Source organism: Daktulosphaira vitifoliae, unplaced genomic scaffold, assembly GCF_025091365.1.
Source record: "Daktulosphaira vitifoliae isolate Bord-2020 unplaced genomic scaffold, ASM2509136v1 Scaffold_1, whole genome shotgun sequence".
Classification (NCBI taxonomy): domain Eukaryota; kingdom Metazoa; phylum Arthropoda; class Insecta; order Hemiptera; family Phylloxeridae; genus Daktulosphaira; species Daktulosphaira vitifoliae.
In genome coordinates this window covers 73,312,775-73,335,841 of record NW_026099572.1, presented here as the reverse complement: position 1 = coordinate 73,335,841, position 23,067 = coordinate 73,312,775, and the positions used below count along the sequence as shown (strand labels likewise).

General features: G+C 26.5%; 2 protein-coding genes across 8 annotated transcripts in view; one reads left to right on the top strand and one right to left on the bottom strand.

Moving 5' to 3' along the window:
* LOC126894519 (V-type proton ATPase catalytic subunit A) overlaps nucleotides 1–23,067 on the top strand; it is a 256,069-nt gene that overhangs the window by 145,521 nt on the left and 87,481 nt on the right. The window lies entirely within an intron of this gene.
* Nucleotides 1–23,067, bottom strand: part of LOC126894522 (carbonic anhydrase-related protein 10) — a 66,787-nt gene that overhangs the window by 18,441 nt on the left and 25,279 nt on the right. For all 6 annotated transcript variants that reach the window (XM_050665589.1, XM_050665590.1, XM_050665591.1 and 3 more), the window contains 4 exons: nucleotides 19,640–19,776; nucleotides 18,651–18,842; nucleotides 10,712–10,807; nucleotides 10,549–10,615 (listed from right to left, as the gene is read on the bottom strand). In XM_050665589.1, coding sequence (XP_050521546.1) covers nucleotides 10,549–10,615; nucleotides 10,712–10,807; nucleotides 18,651–18,842; nucleotides 19,640–19,776 — 492 coding nt within the window. The remainder of the gene's footprint in view (nucleotides 1–10,548; nucleotides 10,616–10,711; nucleotides 10,808–18,650; nucleotides 18,843–19,639; nucleotides 19,777–23,067) is intronic.

Sequence of the window (23,067 nt, the reverse complement as noted above, 5' to 3'; positions counted from 1 at the left end):
TTATTACCACAAATACATTTTTATAAGTTTTAATTAAACACATTTTATACACGTACATACAGTCTGTTAAATAAAAATAAAAACCAAATAACATCAATATATTGTCAAACTTAACAAGTCTGCAGTACTCTAAAAAATCGGTTTAACCACACACTTGTACGAGCTCATACGCTTTATACGATTTAACAACAGTCAAATTATTACTCATGGTAAGTTATACAGTTTTTATGAGCTGTGAGTTTTTTCTACCACTCTGTAGATCGAATTCAATGCCGCCGGTGTGCCAAAAAAAATAAAAAAATAAAACAATAACGGTAAGACCAAACAATAAGTCATTTAATTTTTTTCAAAAAGTAATGAACGTACGAACTTTTTCTTTTTCTGAGAAATCTTTAATTTATTAAGAAAAATGTAGATTTATTCACAAGTTTTATCTGCAAGTTTTGTATTTAGCTTTGATCTGTACAGTTTCAAATTCAAATTAGTCGGTAATGTATACATTTTATTACTTTTTGTGTGTTTGTAACAATCAAGGAAGTTACTTATTCCGAGACTAATACATTTATACGCGAGTAAAATTAGTTTCTCAGTCTGGTTATTTTTTTTTCTGTACGCAGGCAAATGGAAGGTATATAGATAGTTTATATGGCGTCGAAGAGTATTTTAAATAGATTGGACGATAAATTTATTTGCTGGGTCTTCGAAACGCGTTGTCGTCAGCGGATCCGAACTTTACGACTATTCAGAGTTATGGCATCTTGTAGAGCTTTTAAAATCTTTAGCATTAACGTTTTTAGGTTAATTGTAGACCGTCGTCGTGCTTTTGTTACGGACGAGGTTTTTCCTTCGGGTTTCTTCACTACTCAATTTCCCTTTGGCTCATCATTAAAATGCTTTAATCGTTTATTTACTAAGTAACAAAATACCATTTGTGGCTAGTTTACGGCTCGTCTCGTATTCCGATTGTTTGACTAACCTGACCCTAGACCGTTAAAGTAACCGTAAAACGTTTTCGATTATGTGGGAGGTCCACAATGACTTCGGCGTTAAGTACTAACACGCAATCACAACAAAACAATACGTCTTGACACGAAAACGCGCTACAGCACGTACTACGCCCCAATTTTACAGAGATTATCTTATCATTACTAAAAAGAATTTTAATTAAACAATTATTAAATAAACTACGTTATGTATTTCATAGTTAAACCAAATAAGATAACTTAAAAGTTAAATTTTTAATAGTAATACATTTTTTATTATTATATATTTACGTATTTAGTATTTACCCAAAGATGTTTAGTCTTTAATAAATTTTATACCTATTATATTTAATGATATTGTTAAAATACTTTAAATAAGTTAAATATTTAGATTATGATCATTTTTATTACAATTATAAATTAATAATTGTAGTTATCACAGGTTAGTAGAGTTTTAATAAATATAAAAATAATAAGAACGATAACCTTGTCATTGGTTTTACAAACATTAGTTTATTTGTTAATAGATTATTTAGTTTTTACATTTTAAAGATACTTGCTTGTTTTTGACAAATTCAAAAGGCAGTCTAAACGAGGAAATTTAACGTTCAACAACCTATCAACGATTTTGGAACGTCTATTTGTGTTTGATTTGTATTACCAACAAATAAAACTTTTATTCTATTCAAAACATTCTTTTACACAATTCATAATATTTGATTGACGTTATCTCTGCGCAATGTCGACTTCGAGTGTTTATTTTTCATTTAATAGTGTAGCCTTTTATTCAATAGTTTATGATGAGTATACATACTTTTTTTATTCAATAATTTGTCAATACTTTGAAAAATGTATAGTTTATATTATTATTATTATTAACACATTAAAATCTGAGGGAAACACACTGAATTGCCACAATAAAGTATTGTAAATAGATACAATATGATATAAATTACACAAATTCAAAAAACTCCTCCTGAATGAGATAATATAAACAATAAATTTACGTACAATTGTATCAAAATGCTACTCATTAATCAAATACAAAACGATACTAAATAAGCTCATGTGTCTTACTGTGTGGAGACTATTGCAGAATCAAAATATCTTTCCATCATCGTTTTTTTTTTTTGAAATATCAAATTCAAAAAACACGCCCACTTCTTAGTCGATTCAATATAGATTTTTTCATTGTATGCAGTTAGATATTTGACTTTATTGAAGTTTAAAAATCAAAATAATAAGGTAATTGAAATGAAAAAAGTCAACTTCATAATTTCATGGTTAATAAAAAAATAATTTGAATAAAATGTATTAGTTATAAATAGATGTAAATTTAGATTTATTTTAATATAAGATATTGATCAGAAGTATTTAATATGATGTTAGAGCAGTATACAAAAAACCTCCGCATGAACATTCTGAAAAATATTACTTTTATGATTTTTCTTAAAACATAAATCATAAATTATATGTTAATAGCTTAATAAAAATATCTATATACTTAATATAAATTTGAAAATTAAAAAAATTCAGTAAAATATTTAAAAATTATATAAAAATAATTACTTATATTTTTTTATATCATAGAAAATATCTTAAAATTATACTTATGTTTAACAATTCATCTTTTTAAAAGTTTAAGAAAGACTTTATTCTGTCCCGATTTGTTAAGTTTTTTAATATATCCTTAATTTAATTCATTGATTCAGTACAATTTAAAACTAGATTACTCACCACAGAGAGCCTTAAGTTAAAGAAGTAAAATTTTTTTAGTATTGTCATTTATTATCTTAACTATATCTACTGACATTGCAATACTTTCTATTTCAAGGTTAAATTTTTTTTTGAAAATGAGATATATAAATATACCTAAAATGTATAATTAACATCAGAGTATACCTTGTATATGTAACAAATGTATATTTATCTTTGTCTTAAGATATCTAAACCTCTTTAATCCCATCCATAATGATACCATTGTTTCGAAATAATTGATTCTCAACACATTTATTTATGTTTATTGAGAATTAATCATACTTGTCACTGTTATAAAATCATTTAAATAGTCCTAAAGTCTTTTGAAAATATCATTCTCCTTTTAAAATGTCATCCTATAGGCGTCTAAATTGTTTATACAGTTACGTTAAAAAACATTTTTACTTATTTGGAAAATGGTACTTTTAAAATATCAATTTGGATACTAGATGGCATAGAAGTAAATTGTTAATTTTTCTATAATTTCCAGCTATCTTATTATTTAACAAAAAAAATTAAATATAGCATCCTCGTGTCGAAAATGTATGAGTAAAAACTACCCGCTCGTTACTTTTTTAATATTATGTTCAATAATACGAAAAGCCTCGTGACAGCCGGTCGTAATAACAAAATGATATTTTATGAAAAAAGAGTACATGAACTAAGTGAAAATTTGACATGACAATAATATCTTGGCTTCCGCTATTGCACAACGTCATTAAAACTGCTGACATGTGTGCTGCCAATTCATAAGTAAAAACTTATTCTTTTTTTAATAAAATATTCGATAGCCGTCTAATATCAAATTAACACACTAAATTTGTGTTAGATACATACTTTATAATATGTTTTTATACATTTTTTTCTCTTTATAATTCTAATCAATTGCATTACCATTGGAATAGTAATTTGATAGTCATAAATTTTCCTGCGGTTATTCAATTTTTAACCAATTATTTTAAATAATCGCAACCATGCAGAATANGGAATAGTAATTTGATAGTCATAAATTTTCCTGCGGTTATTCAATTTTTAACCAATTATTTTAAATAATCGCAACCATGCAGATTATATCATTAGTTTTTAAAAATATTTATCATTTTCAAAGTGTCACTATACAAAATATCACAATGAGAAATTTTGCTTTTTTTAGCTATTTCATTTGTCTGCCTTTTTGAAGTTCTCGGATTTGTCTTTTCGTTTCCCAAAAATCGACAATATGGATAAGTGATTTTCTCTCTCTCTCTCTCTCTCTCTCTCTTAGACTTTCCCATAAGATACATACTTTCATACAATAGCAAAACAATTCAATAGTAATATATACCTATTACGCAATACGCGTGACGGTGAGTGCACGTAAAGCTATTGTTAACGACAGGGTGGTGTGCGATTTCTCACTAGTATTCTAGCACTAACCTTTATATTGTACTCATATACATAAAGTGAACGAGAAAGATAGAATATAATATAATATTATGCATTCGTGTAGTCTACAAAGTTCTTCGTTCTCGGCCCAATCGCCATATTCCAACATAATATATGTTTGCGTAAACAGCATAATGTCCTCGCAACTATCAAAATTTGTCTTCTCTACATTCACACCTAGAAAGTATACCTATTATCATCTATCTCATTCTCTTGACTACAAGTCAAAAACTCGACATTGTTGGCTACGGTATTGTTTTCAATGTGTTTCATATAAATTCAACGAATTTTACATATTGAATTTATCCAATTCACGTGGATAATGTTTTGAAAAGTATTGTCTATGACGCACTAACATAAATCCACTATTTTATTTAAACCATTCAAATTGTTAATGAAAATTTTAAAATAGAATACAATTATTTAACATTGTTACATGTTGTAGAAAAAACTTAAATTTGGTAAATAGGTTTGAAGTACCATCCATTGCCCATTTATTAAATAAATGTTTATCATTGTAATATATCATATTTTGTGTACTTTTTATACTTTTCATAAGACATTTTCTCTATATTTGTATACAATCGATTTTATACTTAACATCGTTTTAATTGAAAATTTATTTATACGAGTGCATTCAACTCGATTCATGTCGTCTAAAGTGCAATCGACAAAAACACTTGAAACGTGTTATACATCAGCAAACATCCACAACGAATAAGTATATTATTTATAAATGAGATGTAATAATAATGAAGCAGCTTACTCTATGCGTGTGATTGTAAATAAGATTTTTGACATTTTTATACGCGTATTCATCAATACAGCAGAATTTATTTGGATAAGCAGCTTAAAACCCAGCGATGATTTCCGACCACATCAAATAATTGCAAAGACTACACACGCAATACATGGTTTATAACGTTTATGTTTTGACGTGAAAATTACAGCTTTACAGATAATAAGCACTGGTATATTTATTATCCATGCCCTACAGACAAGCAATGGTTAAGCAACAAATGAAGTATATACCTGCCAGTAAATTTAAATTATTAGAAAACCACCTTTGTAAACTTTGTAAATACATTCATGTTAGCTTGGAATTTCTTAGAAGCATCAAACAAATTTAAGTTTAATCGCATCCAATAAATCAATATACCTAGAACTTCAATTATTTCCTTTAACCTTTTAATTACTTTTACAAAATAATAGCTGACATTAATGCCTCAAAAATGTTCAAACAGATACTTTAGCTCAATATTTTACTATAAGTCATAGTTTTGGTACTTTAATTTTTAATTAATATATTTGGGTTATAATTTATATAAAGATATACCTGTAATAATTACTAAAATAATTGATAGTAATTATTGTTTAAAAGAATGAAACTGTTTAGACTTAGAAGAATTTATTTTTCGTGAGTCAACTAAGCAAATTTACTCTTAAAAAAATATAAAAATTTTATTTTTAAGAAGATCAATTAATTTTTGATTATTTTGTAGCAACGTTAGATAAAAAAACCTACGTTGAAATCAAATATTTAATTGAATTATAACTTATATATAAGTATTAAACAAATTATTTTATTTTTAATTAAAACTTTTTGCATTTGCTTTTTTTTAAATAAAGAAATCCAGTCCAAAAAATATTATGAGTTTATTATTAAACATAAGCTCATCACTTGGCTCCCGAGACTTAATTCAATAAAAAGAAGCTTTTCAACAAATGAAACTGTTACTAATAATACTCATAGACTTCAAAGACTAACTTAATTATGAATAAATAATTTCAGGTTGTAATCGTGGATATTTTTGTGTTAGTTCGACAATGAATAACATTTTTAACGTATTATTAATTTTAATGATTTCATACTTTTTTAGGAATAAAACAAGTATTTAATTGTTCAAAATGTCCCGGTCTGGTAAATGACCAAATAATTCGTGTTTCTACTTTAGGCAGTCTACTTGAAATGGGTTTTCAATTTATTCATGCCTTCATTATCGGCGCGTCATTAATTTTGTAACAGCCGCCAGAAAACCTTTTATTATGTCGATACATTTTCAAGTGAACAGGAATCGTTTGACATTCAAATTTGAAATCTTTTATTATTTTTTGTAGGCTTATAAAAAAGCTAAGTTCAGAATGGCTGTAGCAAAAATAATTTATTAATATTATAACTCGCATTAACTTTTCAGTTGAATTTATATTTAATATTTAAAATTATTAATGTCTTCAGGATGATTTTCAAAATTTTAAACATTAACTTATATTTTTATCAAAATAGAAAAGACTTCTAGGGCTTATTGTGATAGATTTCTGAAAAAAAATCAGAGGACATTTTTCAGGATTTCTTTGACAAGGAGTACGAATTATAAAATCACTTTATGTTCATTTTGTATATATTACATAATAAACCCCACATTCAAATTTTTATTACCTTTTTTTGTTCATTACTTATTATTTAGTATTTTTTTTTATGAAAATACGGACATTCACTTGGATAAGCATATCTTTCTATACATCCATCTTTTATATGTATAGTAACTGCAATATACGAGATGTGTTCAGAAAATAACGGGAATTGTCGTTTTTTGAAAAAAATATTTATTTATTCGTCTACATTAATGTTGCTGTCTTCAAAAAAGTCCCCACTAGATATTTAGCACTTGTGCTAACAATTCTTTCAATACTAGAAACACTTCTCAAACTTGATCTTTGGAATAGCCTTCAGTTCATTCAGCACATCGCTGAATGAGTGCATTTAATGCCATATATGCTTGTAAAAAGACGGCCCTTTTTAGGTTTTTTCTTTGTTTTTGGGAATAAAAATAAGTCATACGGAGGTTGAGGCATCGTTACAGTATTGTTTTTAGCCAAAAATTCTAAAACAAGCAATGAAGTGTGAGCAGGTGCATTTTCGTGGTGCAAAAGCCATAAATTGTTTTGCCACAAATCAGGGCATTTTTTTCTGATTGCTTCACGCAAACAGCGTTGAACTTGTAGGTAGTACTCCTTATTGACTGTTTGACCTCGTGACAAGAATTTATGATGCACTATGCCATTATAATCGAAGAACACAGTGAGCATAACCTTCACGTTCAATCGCATTTTTCGAGCCTTTTTCGGTCTTGGCGATCCAGAATGCCTCCACTGGGACGATTGAGCCTTAGTTTCGACATCGTGTCAATAAACTCATGTGTTCGTCACCTGTTATAACACGTTTCAGTAATTCTGCATCGTTGTTGACTTCATTAAGTGCTTCCTGAATAACTTCCATTCGTCGCTGTTTTTGTTCAAAACTCAAGAATTTTAAAACAAATTTTGCTGTTACGCTTTTTATACCAAAAACATTCGAAAAAATTTCATAGCATAAACCAATTGATGTTCCAACATTATCATCAACTTCTCTGATTGTAATTCGGCTATCGTTCATAACCATTTCTTTCACATTTTCCATGTTTTCATCGGTTGTGCTAAGGCGTTCATCATATTCAACGTCTTCAGCCCATCTTGGAAACGCTTATACCACACGTAAATCTTACACATAGCATACTCACCATAGTCCTATGTTAACATTTCAGACACTTTATTTCATTTTTTATGTAAAGTTTGATACAAATCCTTCGATCCTTTTTTTTAACAAACAAAAATCGCCGAGGTTATAAAAACAAGTCTAACCTTGACGGTTGCCACTGACAAAGTAAAAAATGAATTTAGCTGAAAATTTTATCATACTTCCGGAACATGTGTACCAACATTATGAAAAAAAAAATTTGATATCAGACTCTACAAACCCGCGAAATTTAAAAATTTCCGTTATTTTCTGAACACACCTCATATGTATACAAAAATCGGCATTACTGCTTAATATTTAACCAATTTTCAAGAGAAGGATATATTTTTTATAAATTTTTACTTATAACTAACCATTTTTCAATGGTTAAATTTAATTTATTTGATGGCATTTATTTATAAAAATTCATAGGAATATTTATTTATTTATTATATTATTTACGTATAAAAATTATCTTTATTTTTCGAACATTTAGAGAGCGTGACATTCTTATTATAAACAAAATAGTAATAAATATATAAAATTTGGATATTTTTAAATTATAATATTTAACCATTAAGTTAATTATTGAACACTTGATATATAAATCCTTTAATAATAAATCTAAAATGAGAACAAACTTAAATTTAGTTTTATTAACCAAAGCATAATGGGAGGAAAAGTGATTATAACTAAACAAAAATAATATCAACTAGAATTTTGACATTAAAGAAGAGAATTGACCATATTATATCATCAATGAAACACAAATTTAGCATTAGTTTTTCAATTTCTGAGAAAAACGGCCCCAAAGGAGGGTAACTATTTATTTCAGTAAAATGTTAATTATATATATAATATATGTTTTTTGTGGCAAAATTTTATAATAGATAAATATTTTTATTTTCGTTACAGAGGCCAAAAAGTGGAGTGACTTTTGGATATTAGTAAAATGTTAATGTTCTATATCAAAGTATTTTTTTTAAGTCACTAAATTCAAAATTGACGATATTTATATTCATGTATGATTGTAAGATATATTAATCAGTGTATTATTTAATGACTAATTGAGTTATAATATTTATAATGCCCTTAAAAGACACTTAAGGGTTCTGAATTTTACATTTTTGTGCATAACATCAATTCATGAACATAATTATATTTTATTAAAATCCAAATTCTTGGAGGATATTGACATGAAATAAAAAAATTAAGAAATTCTATAGTTCAGCAAAGTGTATCTTAGTACATTTCACATATTATATTTTCGCAAATTAGGAATCAATCAAATATGTGTCTATACATTCATGTTTTTATATAATGATTTGTTTTTATTACAATTTAGTCATTTAATGATATCAGCTATGAATTAATCCATCAAGACTAAACTTTCGAAGTGATAAAGTGTTAAAAAATTTAGCAGTTTTGTGTATTCGATCCAAAATACTTATACAAACCTCAAATAATCATTTACACATTTAATAACGTTTTAATTTATGCCAGCAACAGTTTTTTTCGAACAATCTCGGAATTCACTCAAAATACTTGTAAAAATAAAATTTTTATTTAAATATCAGTTTACACGTTGAAATATTTGCACAAACCAGATTTGTGCAAGTAAAATTAAACGTCAAATCCCTAGAATATATGTAAAGTATACTAAGACACACTTCATAGGACCATAGACTTTATTAAATTTTTTAATTTTAGATAGATTTCCTCCAAGAAAAGCAAAAGGGGAAATCGATGTTTTTTGTAGTTGCAAATAAATTATAGTCTACTGTGGGTTTTACAAACTACTTTTAAATATTCATTTTCGGCTTTTAGATTTCAACACATAAAACTTCTAGAAGTTTTAAACATTTTAGCTGAGTAACTATTATACTTTTGAAACATTTTTTGATGAGTACGACTTATCAAAATCAGAAATTACTACTGGCAGTAGCGTATAACCTATACTTCGTTGTTGTATGACATTTGATAATCGACGTACATAAATTGTCTGCGTACAAACGCATTGGTTATTGTTATTAAAATATAAATTGATACGTGTCGGTACCTAAACGATGGGAGCACATATCATTGATTGCAACCTGTCTAGTCCCGCCATGTTAATTTTCCACGCATGAATAGCATCGAGTTAAACGAATATTATGATTTACTACACAATTATGAATTCAGTATCTGCAATATTTATTAATTTTGTCTCATGTTATTTAAGTAAATTTTAATAAAATATAATATTATTTTGTTCTAATAGTGGCTTTTATGAATGCTACGTATGACATCGTTATTCACGTTATTTATCTTATCTATTAATTGTTGATAGCAAAATATAAAGCTATAGAGACAACTTCAATAACTTTGAACCAGCAAACAGTTTTATAAATCATATTTAGAGTTTTGGACAACGTCAAAAGCATATTTTTTATTATTTGTATCTTATAAGAAAAACATTTAAATATATTTTTTAACTTTTTCGAAATTTCAAAGTAGCTATTTTTAGTATTTTTTTACATTGTTTAAATAAGTACTTCTGGAGTTAAAAGCATTTAATACATCGGGTTAGTTTGAAGTGCGAGTAGCTACAATTCAAACAGGTATATGTGCCCTCCGCCTGCGCTACTGACTCGATGTATTAAATGCTTATTACTCCATAAGTACTTATCCTAAGATTTTTATCGACCTAAATCAATTAAATTTAAACAACAAAAAAAAAAATCGAATTCTTTCCAATACTATACTTATATTTCATACAAAAATAACTAATTTTGTAATAATATGTAATTAAAATTTACGTGCAAGTTTAATAGTTATATTTTCATTTACCTTTATATAAGAGTTTTCCGAACTCATTAGTGACTATTCGGAATTCTGGGTTAGGCGTTTCACCAATCTGTGAATTAAAGAAGAATACAAAAAGTATTAATAATAAATTAATTGTTTGCTTCGTGACTTAAAAACTTATAACCTAAAAACATTTTAAACGAACCTGAACCATAAGTGACACCCCAACGATTCCTTGCGATTTCATTTGTGCTTCTGACATATTTGAGTAAAGATCTGTATTGTAACCATAAAGCTGAATCTACAAAGAAAAAAAAATGTTATTCACTTCACATTAAATGTCATCATTGTTACATCACTTATTACATTTGCTTTTGTAGAACTTTATAGAATTATATAATAATAATTCACAAAATAATTACAAATTAACATGAATTTTCAAAAATCAAACTATTAAGTATTTTATAAAGCCATAAAATTTTTTCATATTTTTCATTTTCAAAATAATTGAGTTTTAAGAAATTATGAGTAAAAAAGTGTATTATTTTTATTTTTATTAGTGAAATCTGAGCTCTATATAATTAATGTAAAAAGCATGTATTTACTATAAATTGTTTCATTGTAGACAAGTCGTCTAAACTTTTTTTTTTTAACATTAAGTTATCTAAAGACAGGTTTTCTAAAAAATTTTGAAATATCTTAACAAATTTTAAGGATAATATTATCAATAAAATAAAACTCATATTTTTAGTTTCAAATATTGGAGTGAAATTACTGTAATGAGATCCGGATATATATAGTGATAAACATAAAAAATTAATACTTCCTTAATTCCCATCATAACTAAAATACGATAATAAGATAAAAGCGTCATATGATAATTAATAATGGATAGCTTTTCTTTAATTTTTAATTAAAAACTATTAGATGCTATTACTATTATGATTTACGTTTTATTACTATTTAAATATAATATAGATATTGACACAATGTTAAGTAATGCAAATAAAAAAGGCTAACATCCTAGTTAAATACTACCCGATCACTTTAATGTTACATAAAATACAATAAATTTGAAGTGCGTAGAAAAATTCTACTCCTCTTATTTAATGATAGAATCGCGTTTTTACCAATGAATACCGCGTTTTACTTTTTCCTATTCAAGTGCCGGTTTGTAAAATAACCGTACGGATTTCATGTGGTTTTTTCCCTTGTTACCCCTTCGTCATTCAACCCAAACTGATCGTACACACGCACACATTTACTCCTCAGGGATTATTTTCTTAAAAAGCATTCGATTCATCTTATGGGTTTTACAGTACGCTCATCTCCATTTCAAGATTGAAATCGAAACCCAGTGGATTATGGCCTTTTGACAGCATGCAAGTGGTTAGAGGGGAAGCGAGACACGGGACATGTGGTGATCGGTGGAGGACGAAAGCATAAACAACCTACCAACATTTGACTATTTGAAATGAATCTAATTCTCAGATATACTATTATTATTATTATTATCGGCAATTTATTTATTTTATTCTTCAATTCTTAGACTACTATGGAATATAGCCATATAATAGAATTTAAAAATCTTAATAAATACCAAAATTATTAATAAAAACTCAGACAAATATTTTTTTTAATTTGACTCGATGAGAAAACGTCCAAAAAAATGTTATTTTAAATTTTAAATAAATATTTGAATATTACAAGATTATTAATTTATTCTTGATTATACGATTAATTAATTAATAATATTGATAGCAAATTTTGAAAGTGTTTTTAATACTTTTTTTTTTTAAGTTATACCCGATAATGATGGCTAAGTAATCCAAGTGCCAAAAATAAAAATAAATTAAAACTTTACGTATAATAATTATTAGGCTCATAATTATCTTTGATTTTATAAAAAAAACTGATATATGTCATTTTAGGCACATCTCTATTCATTATTTGTGCTTATGCATTCTGCCACAGGCTATTATAAACATAATGATTTTTTTATGTCTTACTTCTTTTCAAATTTTCTTAATTAAAAAAAATTATTTTTTTCATTGTTCTATGTTTATATTGAGCTTAATGTTTATTGGTATCTACTAAAAGTATTATACAAACAAACTGAGACTCAAAAATAGCTTTATGTTTAATTTAATTTCTTACAAAAGAAGTATTATGAAATAAGTAATGTTGGTAATGAAGTAGAACACTTTATTATCTTACTTTTTCGTACACGAACTAATAAAGCAATTAAAAAGATTTTATTCATTGTGTATAACAATTTTTTAAGTAATAGCTTTTAACTTAAATGACTCAAGATCAATAATAAAATATATTAAACGTTAAAAGAAATTGAATATGCACTGAGGGTATTCTAAAGTTTGTGTTTATGAATAGTACATTACATCAAAAAATATTTGAAAATACTAAATGAAGAATAGTATAACTCTTAAATCTTAAAAAGTTCAAAAAAAGCATTATAAACCCTTAAATAAGTAAAGTAAATTTACTCCAATAATTTAAAAATTAAGAATTTTAAGTTTTTAAATGCGTAATATTTTTGTAAAATAGCTACATAGATGCTTTGAAAAATATTTAATAGATGTATTACGCAGTACGACCATTTTATTTTTTTCTGACAATTGTTATAACTACTCGTTTATTATAATTTGTAAAAAAACCCATAATTTATACTGATGTTCATAATTTGATGATAGTTTTTTCATACGAGTCCAGTCGAAGACACACAACAAGAATATACTCATTAGTTATGAATTATTGTTGGTTAATGTTGCTAGTGTAAATGAAAATTTATTGAAAATCATATATGAAAAAACGATAGTTTACTTTGTATATAAGAACATAGAGAGTGATTTATTTATTATGAATTACTTAATTAATAAAAACATAATAATACTATTGGGAATTTTTTTTTATTTACTTTATAAAATTGTCTGCTTTTAATTTGTCAAAAGGGAATTTGTATAATCTATTTTTTATTCAAAATGACGAATGAATTTGTAGAAGACATGTAAATCTTAAAATTTTGTAGTTTAACTTAACTATTGCTAATAAAATGTAAAGTTAACGTAAATGTAAATATTAAAAACTGCTTTGGATTATAATAGGACACGAAAAAAAAACCAGAGGTTAGATGTGGTTTGAAATATGTGTTTTCTATTAGTTAAACTAGTCCTCTTGGCAATAATAATTAATTTGGTTGCGACAAGTTGCACCAAGTGGTTTAATCACTCATTCAAACATTTTTCTAATGGTGTTAATCATACTTAAGGCCTGTAAGACAATGATGATTTATGAGGCAACTTATTATTTCTAGACGATGTCCAAATAATTACTTGACTCACTGTAGTTCTGTTGAAGTCTCTTTTGAAATCATAAAACGTAATTAATTTTTAATTATTTCTTCTGCAAAAAAAATTATCTCTAACTATTTCTAGGCTTTTTTTATAATATTAAAAACTATAAAATACAATTTATTATACTCATGACATAGTATTTAATATTATATGGTAAATATTTATTTATTATAAATACATTTAATATGAAAGAGTTTAACAATTTATTTATTTAATGTCAAATGGGCCAACTTGGGGCAGTTAAATATCTATTATCGTTTTAGTGGTATTAATCTACAGCACACGTAAAATGTTGACAATTATTATTATTAAGCAATACTAATTATTTGTTAATACAAATTAAGTGATTAAATTTGTAAAATAACAATAATAAACTGTCTCAAGTTGTATCATCTAACAGTATAAATTTTTTATAAAAATATTTTTAAAGAAGAGAATTACTTCAATACTTATCTTGAAAATATTTATTATTTTATTCTATTCCAAATTTGATTTATGTTTTGCCTGTCCTAAATGAAAGTTAAAATAGTAAAATAGTAAGATACTAAGAATTGTATATTATTCAAACTCATTTAAAACTGTTAAAAACTAGTCAAAAAGTAACGTTGTTACCTTTTATGTTTAGAAATGTGTCATTTCATTTAATTGAATTTATATTCCTGTTTATATTGCATTAAAGTGAATTTCTATTAAAATATATTTATCACTAATGGCACGCTTTTATAATACATAAAACATCTTTAATGGCTCTTTGGATTCATACAGTCCAAGTAATTCTTTACTGCTTCCATTTTTAATGATAATAAAAGAAATCAATTTAACCGGTATAAAAAATAAATAAAGGAACGAGAGGCAACTTGATAACTCTAAGTACTATGATAAGCCAATTCTGACAGTGATAGAGTGATTCCAAGTGATTTATCAAGAATCTGAATTAATTAACGAAAATAAAACTATCGATTAATATCGTCAACAACGTCACAAGATGTATAACCCAAAATTTTCTACTTAAAAGAAAATTAAAAATTAAAAAAAGAAAAATAAATTATTAGAAAAAGATAGTTTACCACAAGCGTTCGCGCTTTATAAAAAATAAAAAATGCCACAACACATAATAAATGTAGTGAAAAAATGACATAACTATAATGGCTACAAATAATAATAAAAATTATGTATAATTAAAATAAATAAAATTATTTATATACTTTAGAATTAACAAATAATCATATTATTTTTTTATCTACTACGTTAAGAGCTAAACAAAGTTATTCACTTATAAAACTATTTGTATTGCAATATTACAATCAGTTATCGTTTAATACTATACAAGAGATTACTCGGTATATTTTTCAAATTGTTTAAGTGTAAATATTTAAACGTGTGATCTAATTTTATTTAAATAAACCATTGATCTAAATTAATCTAACATCGTTTTGTTTAAATCATATAAAACATTTTTTTTAATAGCATATAAAATACTTCAATAAATCGACTTTTTTTTAAATTAATTTAAAAACATGTAAAAAATCATCATTAAGAAAAAATCCTTTTTAAAATAATTAAAATTCATATTTTGAAATAAAACAAAAAATCATTTACTTTCTCAGCCCTAAAATAAATTTATGGTTATTTTTCGGTGAACTGAATGCGATTAAACAATGAATAATTTTCGTACGTGTTCGGTGCTATGTTAATGAAACCAGCTTTTATTTGTAAAAAACTTTTTAAATTATGTTTTATAACTGGAACACATCAGAAACGGTCGACAAAAAATAAGAACGTTTGTTTGTGTCGAGTAAAAAAATGACTGGAGTGTGAATAAAAAAAAAAACAGAATTCGTTTGTATATTATTTTAAACGCTGACAAGAGTGTTTTTACTTTTCTTAAGCGGATTCATAAAACGAGTAGATGTGATGGAAAAAGCGAACAAGTACACTTTGAAATTACCATCATTTACAAGAATATTGTTTTCCATTTTATCACTAGTTATTGATATTAATAATAATTTTATTCATAGCTAACAATATTGTTTCAGTAACAATGACGGACATATAATGAGATGTCTGTTATTATGTATTACTTTTAAATTTATAGTTGTATTTAATAATAATAATTTTCAAGAAATATTTTACCATTATTCTTAAAATATGTTCTCGATTATTTAAAATTTATTCCTTAAAAACAGTTATGGGTATTATTATTTTGTTACACGAAATTTAATATTGAATTGTTTGCTTATTTATTATAATGACTTAAATGATATTATTGACATATTATCCTATGACTTTTAAAAACTAGAATTTATGTTTTTTGTTTTCAAATACCGTATTTCGAGAACTTCTCTTAAAGCACTTAAAGAACTTAAATCTTTTCTTTAGCAAACATAGATGTGAATTATATATATGCTGTGGTGGAAGAGTAGTATATGTTTCAGTAACACATAGTAAATATTAAGTAATAAGAAATATTATATTAACTACAAACAAGATAAATCCTCACACTCTATAAACACAGGACTACCCGAAAAGTGAAATAAGTAATACTTGCGTTTCTCGAAAAATTTGTGACTATACATTTTTTGTGTTGAAAAATATATTTTAAAAAGTGAAATGCTCAGGATTTGTTTACTTGAAGACGGTTAACATAAAAAACATACTACTCCTTTAAAATTGCATCTTAAACACAAGATTATTTTTCTCACTATCACTATACAAACACTCGCGTAAAAGTCCATCCTCTAATAAAAATTCAAACTACGCTTCTGTAGCAAATCACTAACAATTAAAAAATTGAAATTTCGTACTAGGAATTTATGAGGTATTATGCAACGAGTTGAATAATTATTATTTTAGGTCGTCATTGGTATTTTCCGGCAAAATATTAGGAATTTATAAATACTAATATACAAAGTGTTCAGTAAGTAAGGAAACAGAAAAAATTGTTACAAACCATAAGAACAATAAAAACTCGTTTCCTTACCTCTTGAACACGCTGTATATGTGATCATACATCAGTAAAACATGGTGAGCTCGATTTTTCGAGAAAGTGTTCCAGCTGCTCGGCACGGCTGCAATTGTATCATGTTATTTTTACTGTGTGTAAGTACTGACAACTTTCGATATTAACCGCAATAAAATAAGCTTGTAATTTTCTTATTTTAATTCTTTTTCTATTCCTAATATTTTTTTTTAATTTGATGTTACATATTAACATCAACAAATAATTCATGGGTGTTTCCGATTCTAATGCAACAGTAAAAGTAAAGAACTTATAATAAAATACTAATATGATGTGATCAAATATATAGGATTTATTACTGCTCAACGAATTTCCGTTATTTATTTTAGTAGGGCGTTTCACAACCTGCAATGACATTTATACCAATTTCAGCCCTTCCATCGTTTTATCAAAAATAATCACTACTATATTAAACCTTGAAATTTAATATCATATTACTATGCACTTTAATGTATTCAAATTTTGTGTACCTTAAAAGTTTCTATAACAGTTAGTAAAAGACTATATATTTTGTCGATATATTTAAACAACAAAAGGTTATAATAAATTTATGGGGACTATTTTATTCAATAAAACCTCAAATTAAAAATTAATTAGATATCAATTCTAATCGTATATTTAGTTTATTCGATAGAAACACTTATGTATGTTTAACAAAAGCAATTGTAAATAATATGATCTTATACACTAAATCATAATATACCCATATTTGCGTACATTATTTAATGGAATCAGTATTAACCCAAAATCATGTAATATTTTTAAAATATAAAGCTAAGTTGGTTATACTTAAATTAAGACAGAATGAATTGAACAAAGAGTTTAAACTGATTGATAAAAACATTAGCCATTTATCGATTCGCAACTTGCCATGTATGAAATTTAATTAATTAGGTAACTTTCAAAAAAAGAAGATCTAAAATACAATCACTTTTATATCCTAATAAGTAAATAACGAGGTTATAAAAGTAGGATAAAAGCCATTTCAGTCAATTCAAACACAAGACATTCGTGTAGTTCCACAACTTCCCCGCCACAACTAAGTTGTTTTGTAGTAAATGTACGTTCTTATTGTTACTCTACGTAGCGTTAACCTTACCGGGACAGACCTTTTCGTCACGCGATTACTTTCTGTATAATTAATAAAAATACTTCATGCAGTTATAAGAATATTTTAGTATAACGAAAAAGTTACAGATTCTTTTGTGAACATTTCAATAAAGTTAACGATGCATTACCAAATAAAAAAAATTGTAATTAAATCTAGTGTAAATCTTTGCTTAATTCAAATATAAAAAATACATTTGAATAACCTTACACTTTTTTAACACTTTTTTTCTTTTTCCATCTATAAAGAAAATAATAATTGAATAGTGCCTAGAATTGAGTCTGATGTTAACAAACGACCACTATTACATTAGTTAACCTATTTCTTGGGTGGTTTGTTAACTTTTTAAACTTTTAAAAGTTTTGTTAATTTTTTTTTTAATACCATGTCAATTACATAAATTTAGTTAAAACATTGAATAACTAAATTTAAATAGAATTATCAAGTATACAATTTCGTTAAACTTTTAAGAATTTAACATATACAATTTTATAGGAACATGTAAAACACTTAGAATTTTATTTTCATATAAGAACAACAAACATTTAACTCTAAATTATGACATACTAAACTAAAATTTAATTATAATATTTGTTTTTGGTACTCAACTTGACATACTATTATGTAGTTTTTAAATGAAACTCACTTCAGCAGGAAAAGAATATCCCTGTATTTTATGTTCAGAACCAAGGTTATTATCAGTACCGTAGTGTATATAAAACTCTTGAAATTGGTAACGATACGTCAGAGGTCCATCAGTTATATTTAAGACATACTTAGAATCTTTATCGACTCTAAATACTAAAGATTGGCCAGTATTCTCTATGATTCCACTCACCTTAAAATAATATAAAAAAACAGTAAAGATATCACATATATTTCATTAAACTGGTTATTTGGCAATCATAAGTAAATGAGTAACTTTCCGTGTCGGTTAAAAAACACTAGGGCGTATCGAAATGATCACAAAAGTTAAATATGTCTTATTAAATCTTTTAAGCTTAGAGGTATTTTTTATGATTTAGATTTTAAGTTAATTAGTATATAAATTGAATATATTTCTATGTATACAATGTGATAAAAAATAATTTGAAATTAAAATTATTTTGTCTGAATGTAATGAAATAAAAGCTTCATGGTTAAAAATATGCATTAAAGTATAATTATAAAGCATCACTCGATGTGCTGAACGTTTAAATGAACGCTCATACGATTAAAGTTTAAAACACTTAAAAATTTATGCATTTTTTTTTTGTTTGCTACAAAGGTGACTGAAGTTACTCTACTTTACGAATGACATGTATAACGTCATAATATTTTCTAGTTTCAATATCAAATATATTGAGTCTTACATATTCTTTTGTGATCATGAAAAAAAATTATTAAACGTTATGTAGATGAATGTAATAGATTTGGTAATCCAGGTCTCAGACAGATATTTCATTGCTAACTTATACCAAATCCTCAGTATTATCAGAAAATCGTGGTAAATATACGCAATAGAAAAAAAAGGTTCCATGGACTGCAATAATGAAATGGTTTATTTAAAATATCTTCTTCGCACTCAAGCTACCTTATGATATTTTAGTATTTAGTAATTCAAACATGAAAACATCATAGTTTCTGGCTACTTACTTTGTCAACGTCAATATGTAAATTTCTTAAGAATGGATCATAAAGCAACTTGTCTGGGTCGATGTCGATTGGAGACTGTCGTTTCCCAATTGAGCATAATTTCCACAGAGGATTCAAGACTCCCCAATATTTTGGACCTAGATAAAAAGCAATATATTATAAATTTGATAGTTGATTATTTCTAAATTATTACAGATATATGCAAAATGATCGTCAACATCGCATTATTCATTCTCTAAACATTTTTAGTCAATTAAAAAAGATTTTAATCAGGCGTGATCGATTACTTATCTATATACAAATAAACACATTGTAAAAAATGATTAAAAAGTTCTCATACGTTAATATGACATTTTTAATAACACGTTAATTTTACACATGAGCAATGCAAATTTAACATAAAGTAGCGAAAAGTCGTAAAAAATGTTTATCATCATTTGTCCAAATTTTCCCTTATATTGTATGCGTTCAAAACTTCCAACACATGTATGTGAGCATTTTTTTTAAGAGAGCGGTTCAATGTCAGTTTATGATTAAGCTTGTTATAGTATTGCATTCGATTAAATTTAGCGAAAGTTATCTACGTGCACTCTTGATTTTTAAGGAAGAACGTATATAGAGATAATTCATTTGTGTTCTTTATATTCATCTTTGAAGAATAAAGAAGTTTTATAAATGGAATCTGAGGATTGTAAAAATTCCGGGATCGGATTTTCGATATGAAATTGTTTGTCGTAAGTGACGTATGCATTCGAAGGAGAAATCCTGGCACCGTGAAATTGAATTGGTTCATTTAGTCGAAGGGTAGCTCCCCCGTATTCAAAGGTTTACCTACAGCTATCATGTCAACCTTATCCGACGGATACTCCGAGTCCGTGGCGGAAGACTTTTCGAACATCTGCACAAAAGAGCTTTGTACACAGTATCATTTAAATAAAGACCGGTCATATGTGTATACGCGTGTTCTGGACACGACGGTAAAAAGACCGCGAAACGTCACCGAATGTAGCGGGTGCGGTTAACGGCCGTTTTAAAGTTCCACCGACAAGTAAACTTATTCGTATGGTAAAAGGCAAATCGCGTTATTGTCTATAAACGACGAGGACACTCATTTAAGTGAACGACGGGTCATAATCCACACGCAAAGTAGCACATGTCAACGAGTTCTATTACAATATAATATAATTTTAAACTTGCATGAGCTGCACTTTAATGCTATTTGGTTATAAAACGAGTGTTTTCTTGGATTTTTATGGAAACTACATTAAAACTAAACGTTTCGTTTTGGGTATTCATAATTTAAGAATAAAAAATGTATTTTATGTTAATTCTGGGATGTCAGTGTGGTTTGAACCGTTTAAAGAAACTACTAGTTAAAAAATCTATACGACAGGAATCCAAAGATTCTTTGGAATCTCTGTCGTGTGATTCTAAATCAATTCAAAACATCCAAAGCTCAATTTATGGAGACAAAAGTGTTTTGTGGATAGGTAATGTTTTTTTTAACAAATTTTACATTAACGACAATATATAAGATGTTCAGTAAGTAAGGAATAGGGTTTCTATTGTTCTCATTGTAACAATTAACGTGTTTTCTTACTTTTTGAACATTCTGTATAATGAAAAACTTTTCGTCAAGCCATCTACAATATGATAGTAATCAACCCCTTGTATTCATTATGATCAATAAGAACGAATAGGTAAATCTAAAGAAAATGAACTATAAATGTACTAGATTCAAAAACTTCCATGATCATCAAAGAGCGTATAGGATATTTCATTAATTGGGTTGTATTGAATAAATTATACCTGCTTTTCCCGGTAGCCTAAACAATAAACTCGAGCCCACTAGGTTTCACTGAAAAATATAAATAAATAAGCACATTAAGGACGCGTCAACATAAAACATTTATGCGGTGGAGATTTGTTTTTATTTTCAACCGGGCGGCTAAATGGTATTATACGTCGTTTTCTGCCATTGCTCGTTATGAACCGAATTCACGTTATTAAATTCTGCTGCTCAGTAAGTAAAATATTATTATTGTTTATAAAAAAAAAGTATTGCTCTTTTTATAATACAGCATTATTGTTTTCTTTTCGATAATGTGGAGTAGACTTACATATTGTGGAAATGTATATTGATATTTTACGTATTACATTTTATAAAATATTTTTTTGTAGCTTAAATTCTATACAACTCTTAAAAAAAAAAAGAACTGAATTTAAATCAAATAAATAAAATCATTAGTAATTAATTAACATTTGGTTAAACCTAAGGTCGATTTCTACATGAATAAATATGATATAATAATTTAAATAAAAAATTATTTTATGTAAATTATTTATATATTCCTAACATGTTAACATTTTATTAGATAACACTTACAATTCTCTATGAGTTTTTTTTGGAAATATTTCATTACTACATCGAAATCCCTCGCTTTTCGCTCAAATTTATTAAATTTTTTATTTAATAATATAGATTTATTTAAAAAAGAAAATGAGAGAGAGTTATACTTTTCCCTACATTTTATTATTAATATCAGTAATGTGTGTTCATAGATCAACCAAAGAATGAATTTATTTTTCCACAATCCATGTAAACTCGACTCAAAGTATAACAAATCATAATATAGAAATAAGTATGGGCCGCTAAAAGTTGTTCGATAAACATGTACAATACACAACTAAAATTTAATAACCGGACAATATTTTCAGGTTGCTGCACAACTTTTAAAAATAGTAAAAGTTTATGATACTAAGTTTATAATGAGTTTTAGTACAGGCGAATGACATAAAAGTTGTTGGGGTATTGAGATTGATAAATACATGAAAGTTTCTCAATCACAATAATAAAATAAAAATTAATTGATTCCGAATAAATATCGCGTGGACTCGTCTGTCACACGCTGACAGAATATAATGTTTAGAAAAACAATTGCGATTAAAAGTTTGACCGACCAAGTTTCATCAGACCTTGAGCATTAATTTAATGGACTCGAAATCGGTATCGTATTCATTTAAGGGTATTTCGTTGTAGTTCATATTGCAGTCAATTATAATTAGTCGTAATAAATTATCGGACGCAACCCAACACGCACACGATATTATCGCTGGATTGCAATTTAATATATACAAGTTATTCGAACGACAGTAAAGCAATATAATATTATATTATACGACCCACATTGTTACGATACATATTATAATGGCTGCGGTGTTTGGCCGCTTCACTTTTCTACTTAATAACGCCACGCTATCATACACACGTTCACAAATGTCTATTAGTCATTTTTGCCTTTATTTAACTTTTACAACCATAATAAACTTGAAAGTATTTAAAAGCTATCTCGATTCCTTATTGTTCTAAGGTCGCGATTAAACTATCGTGTAGGCGTAATGTTATTGTTTACAACGTCATTTAAATC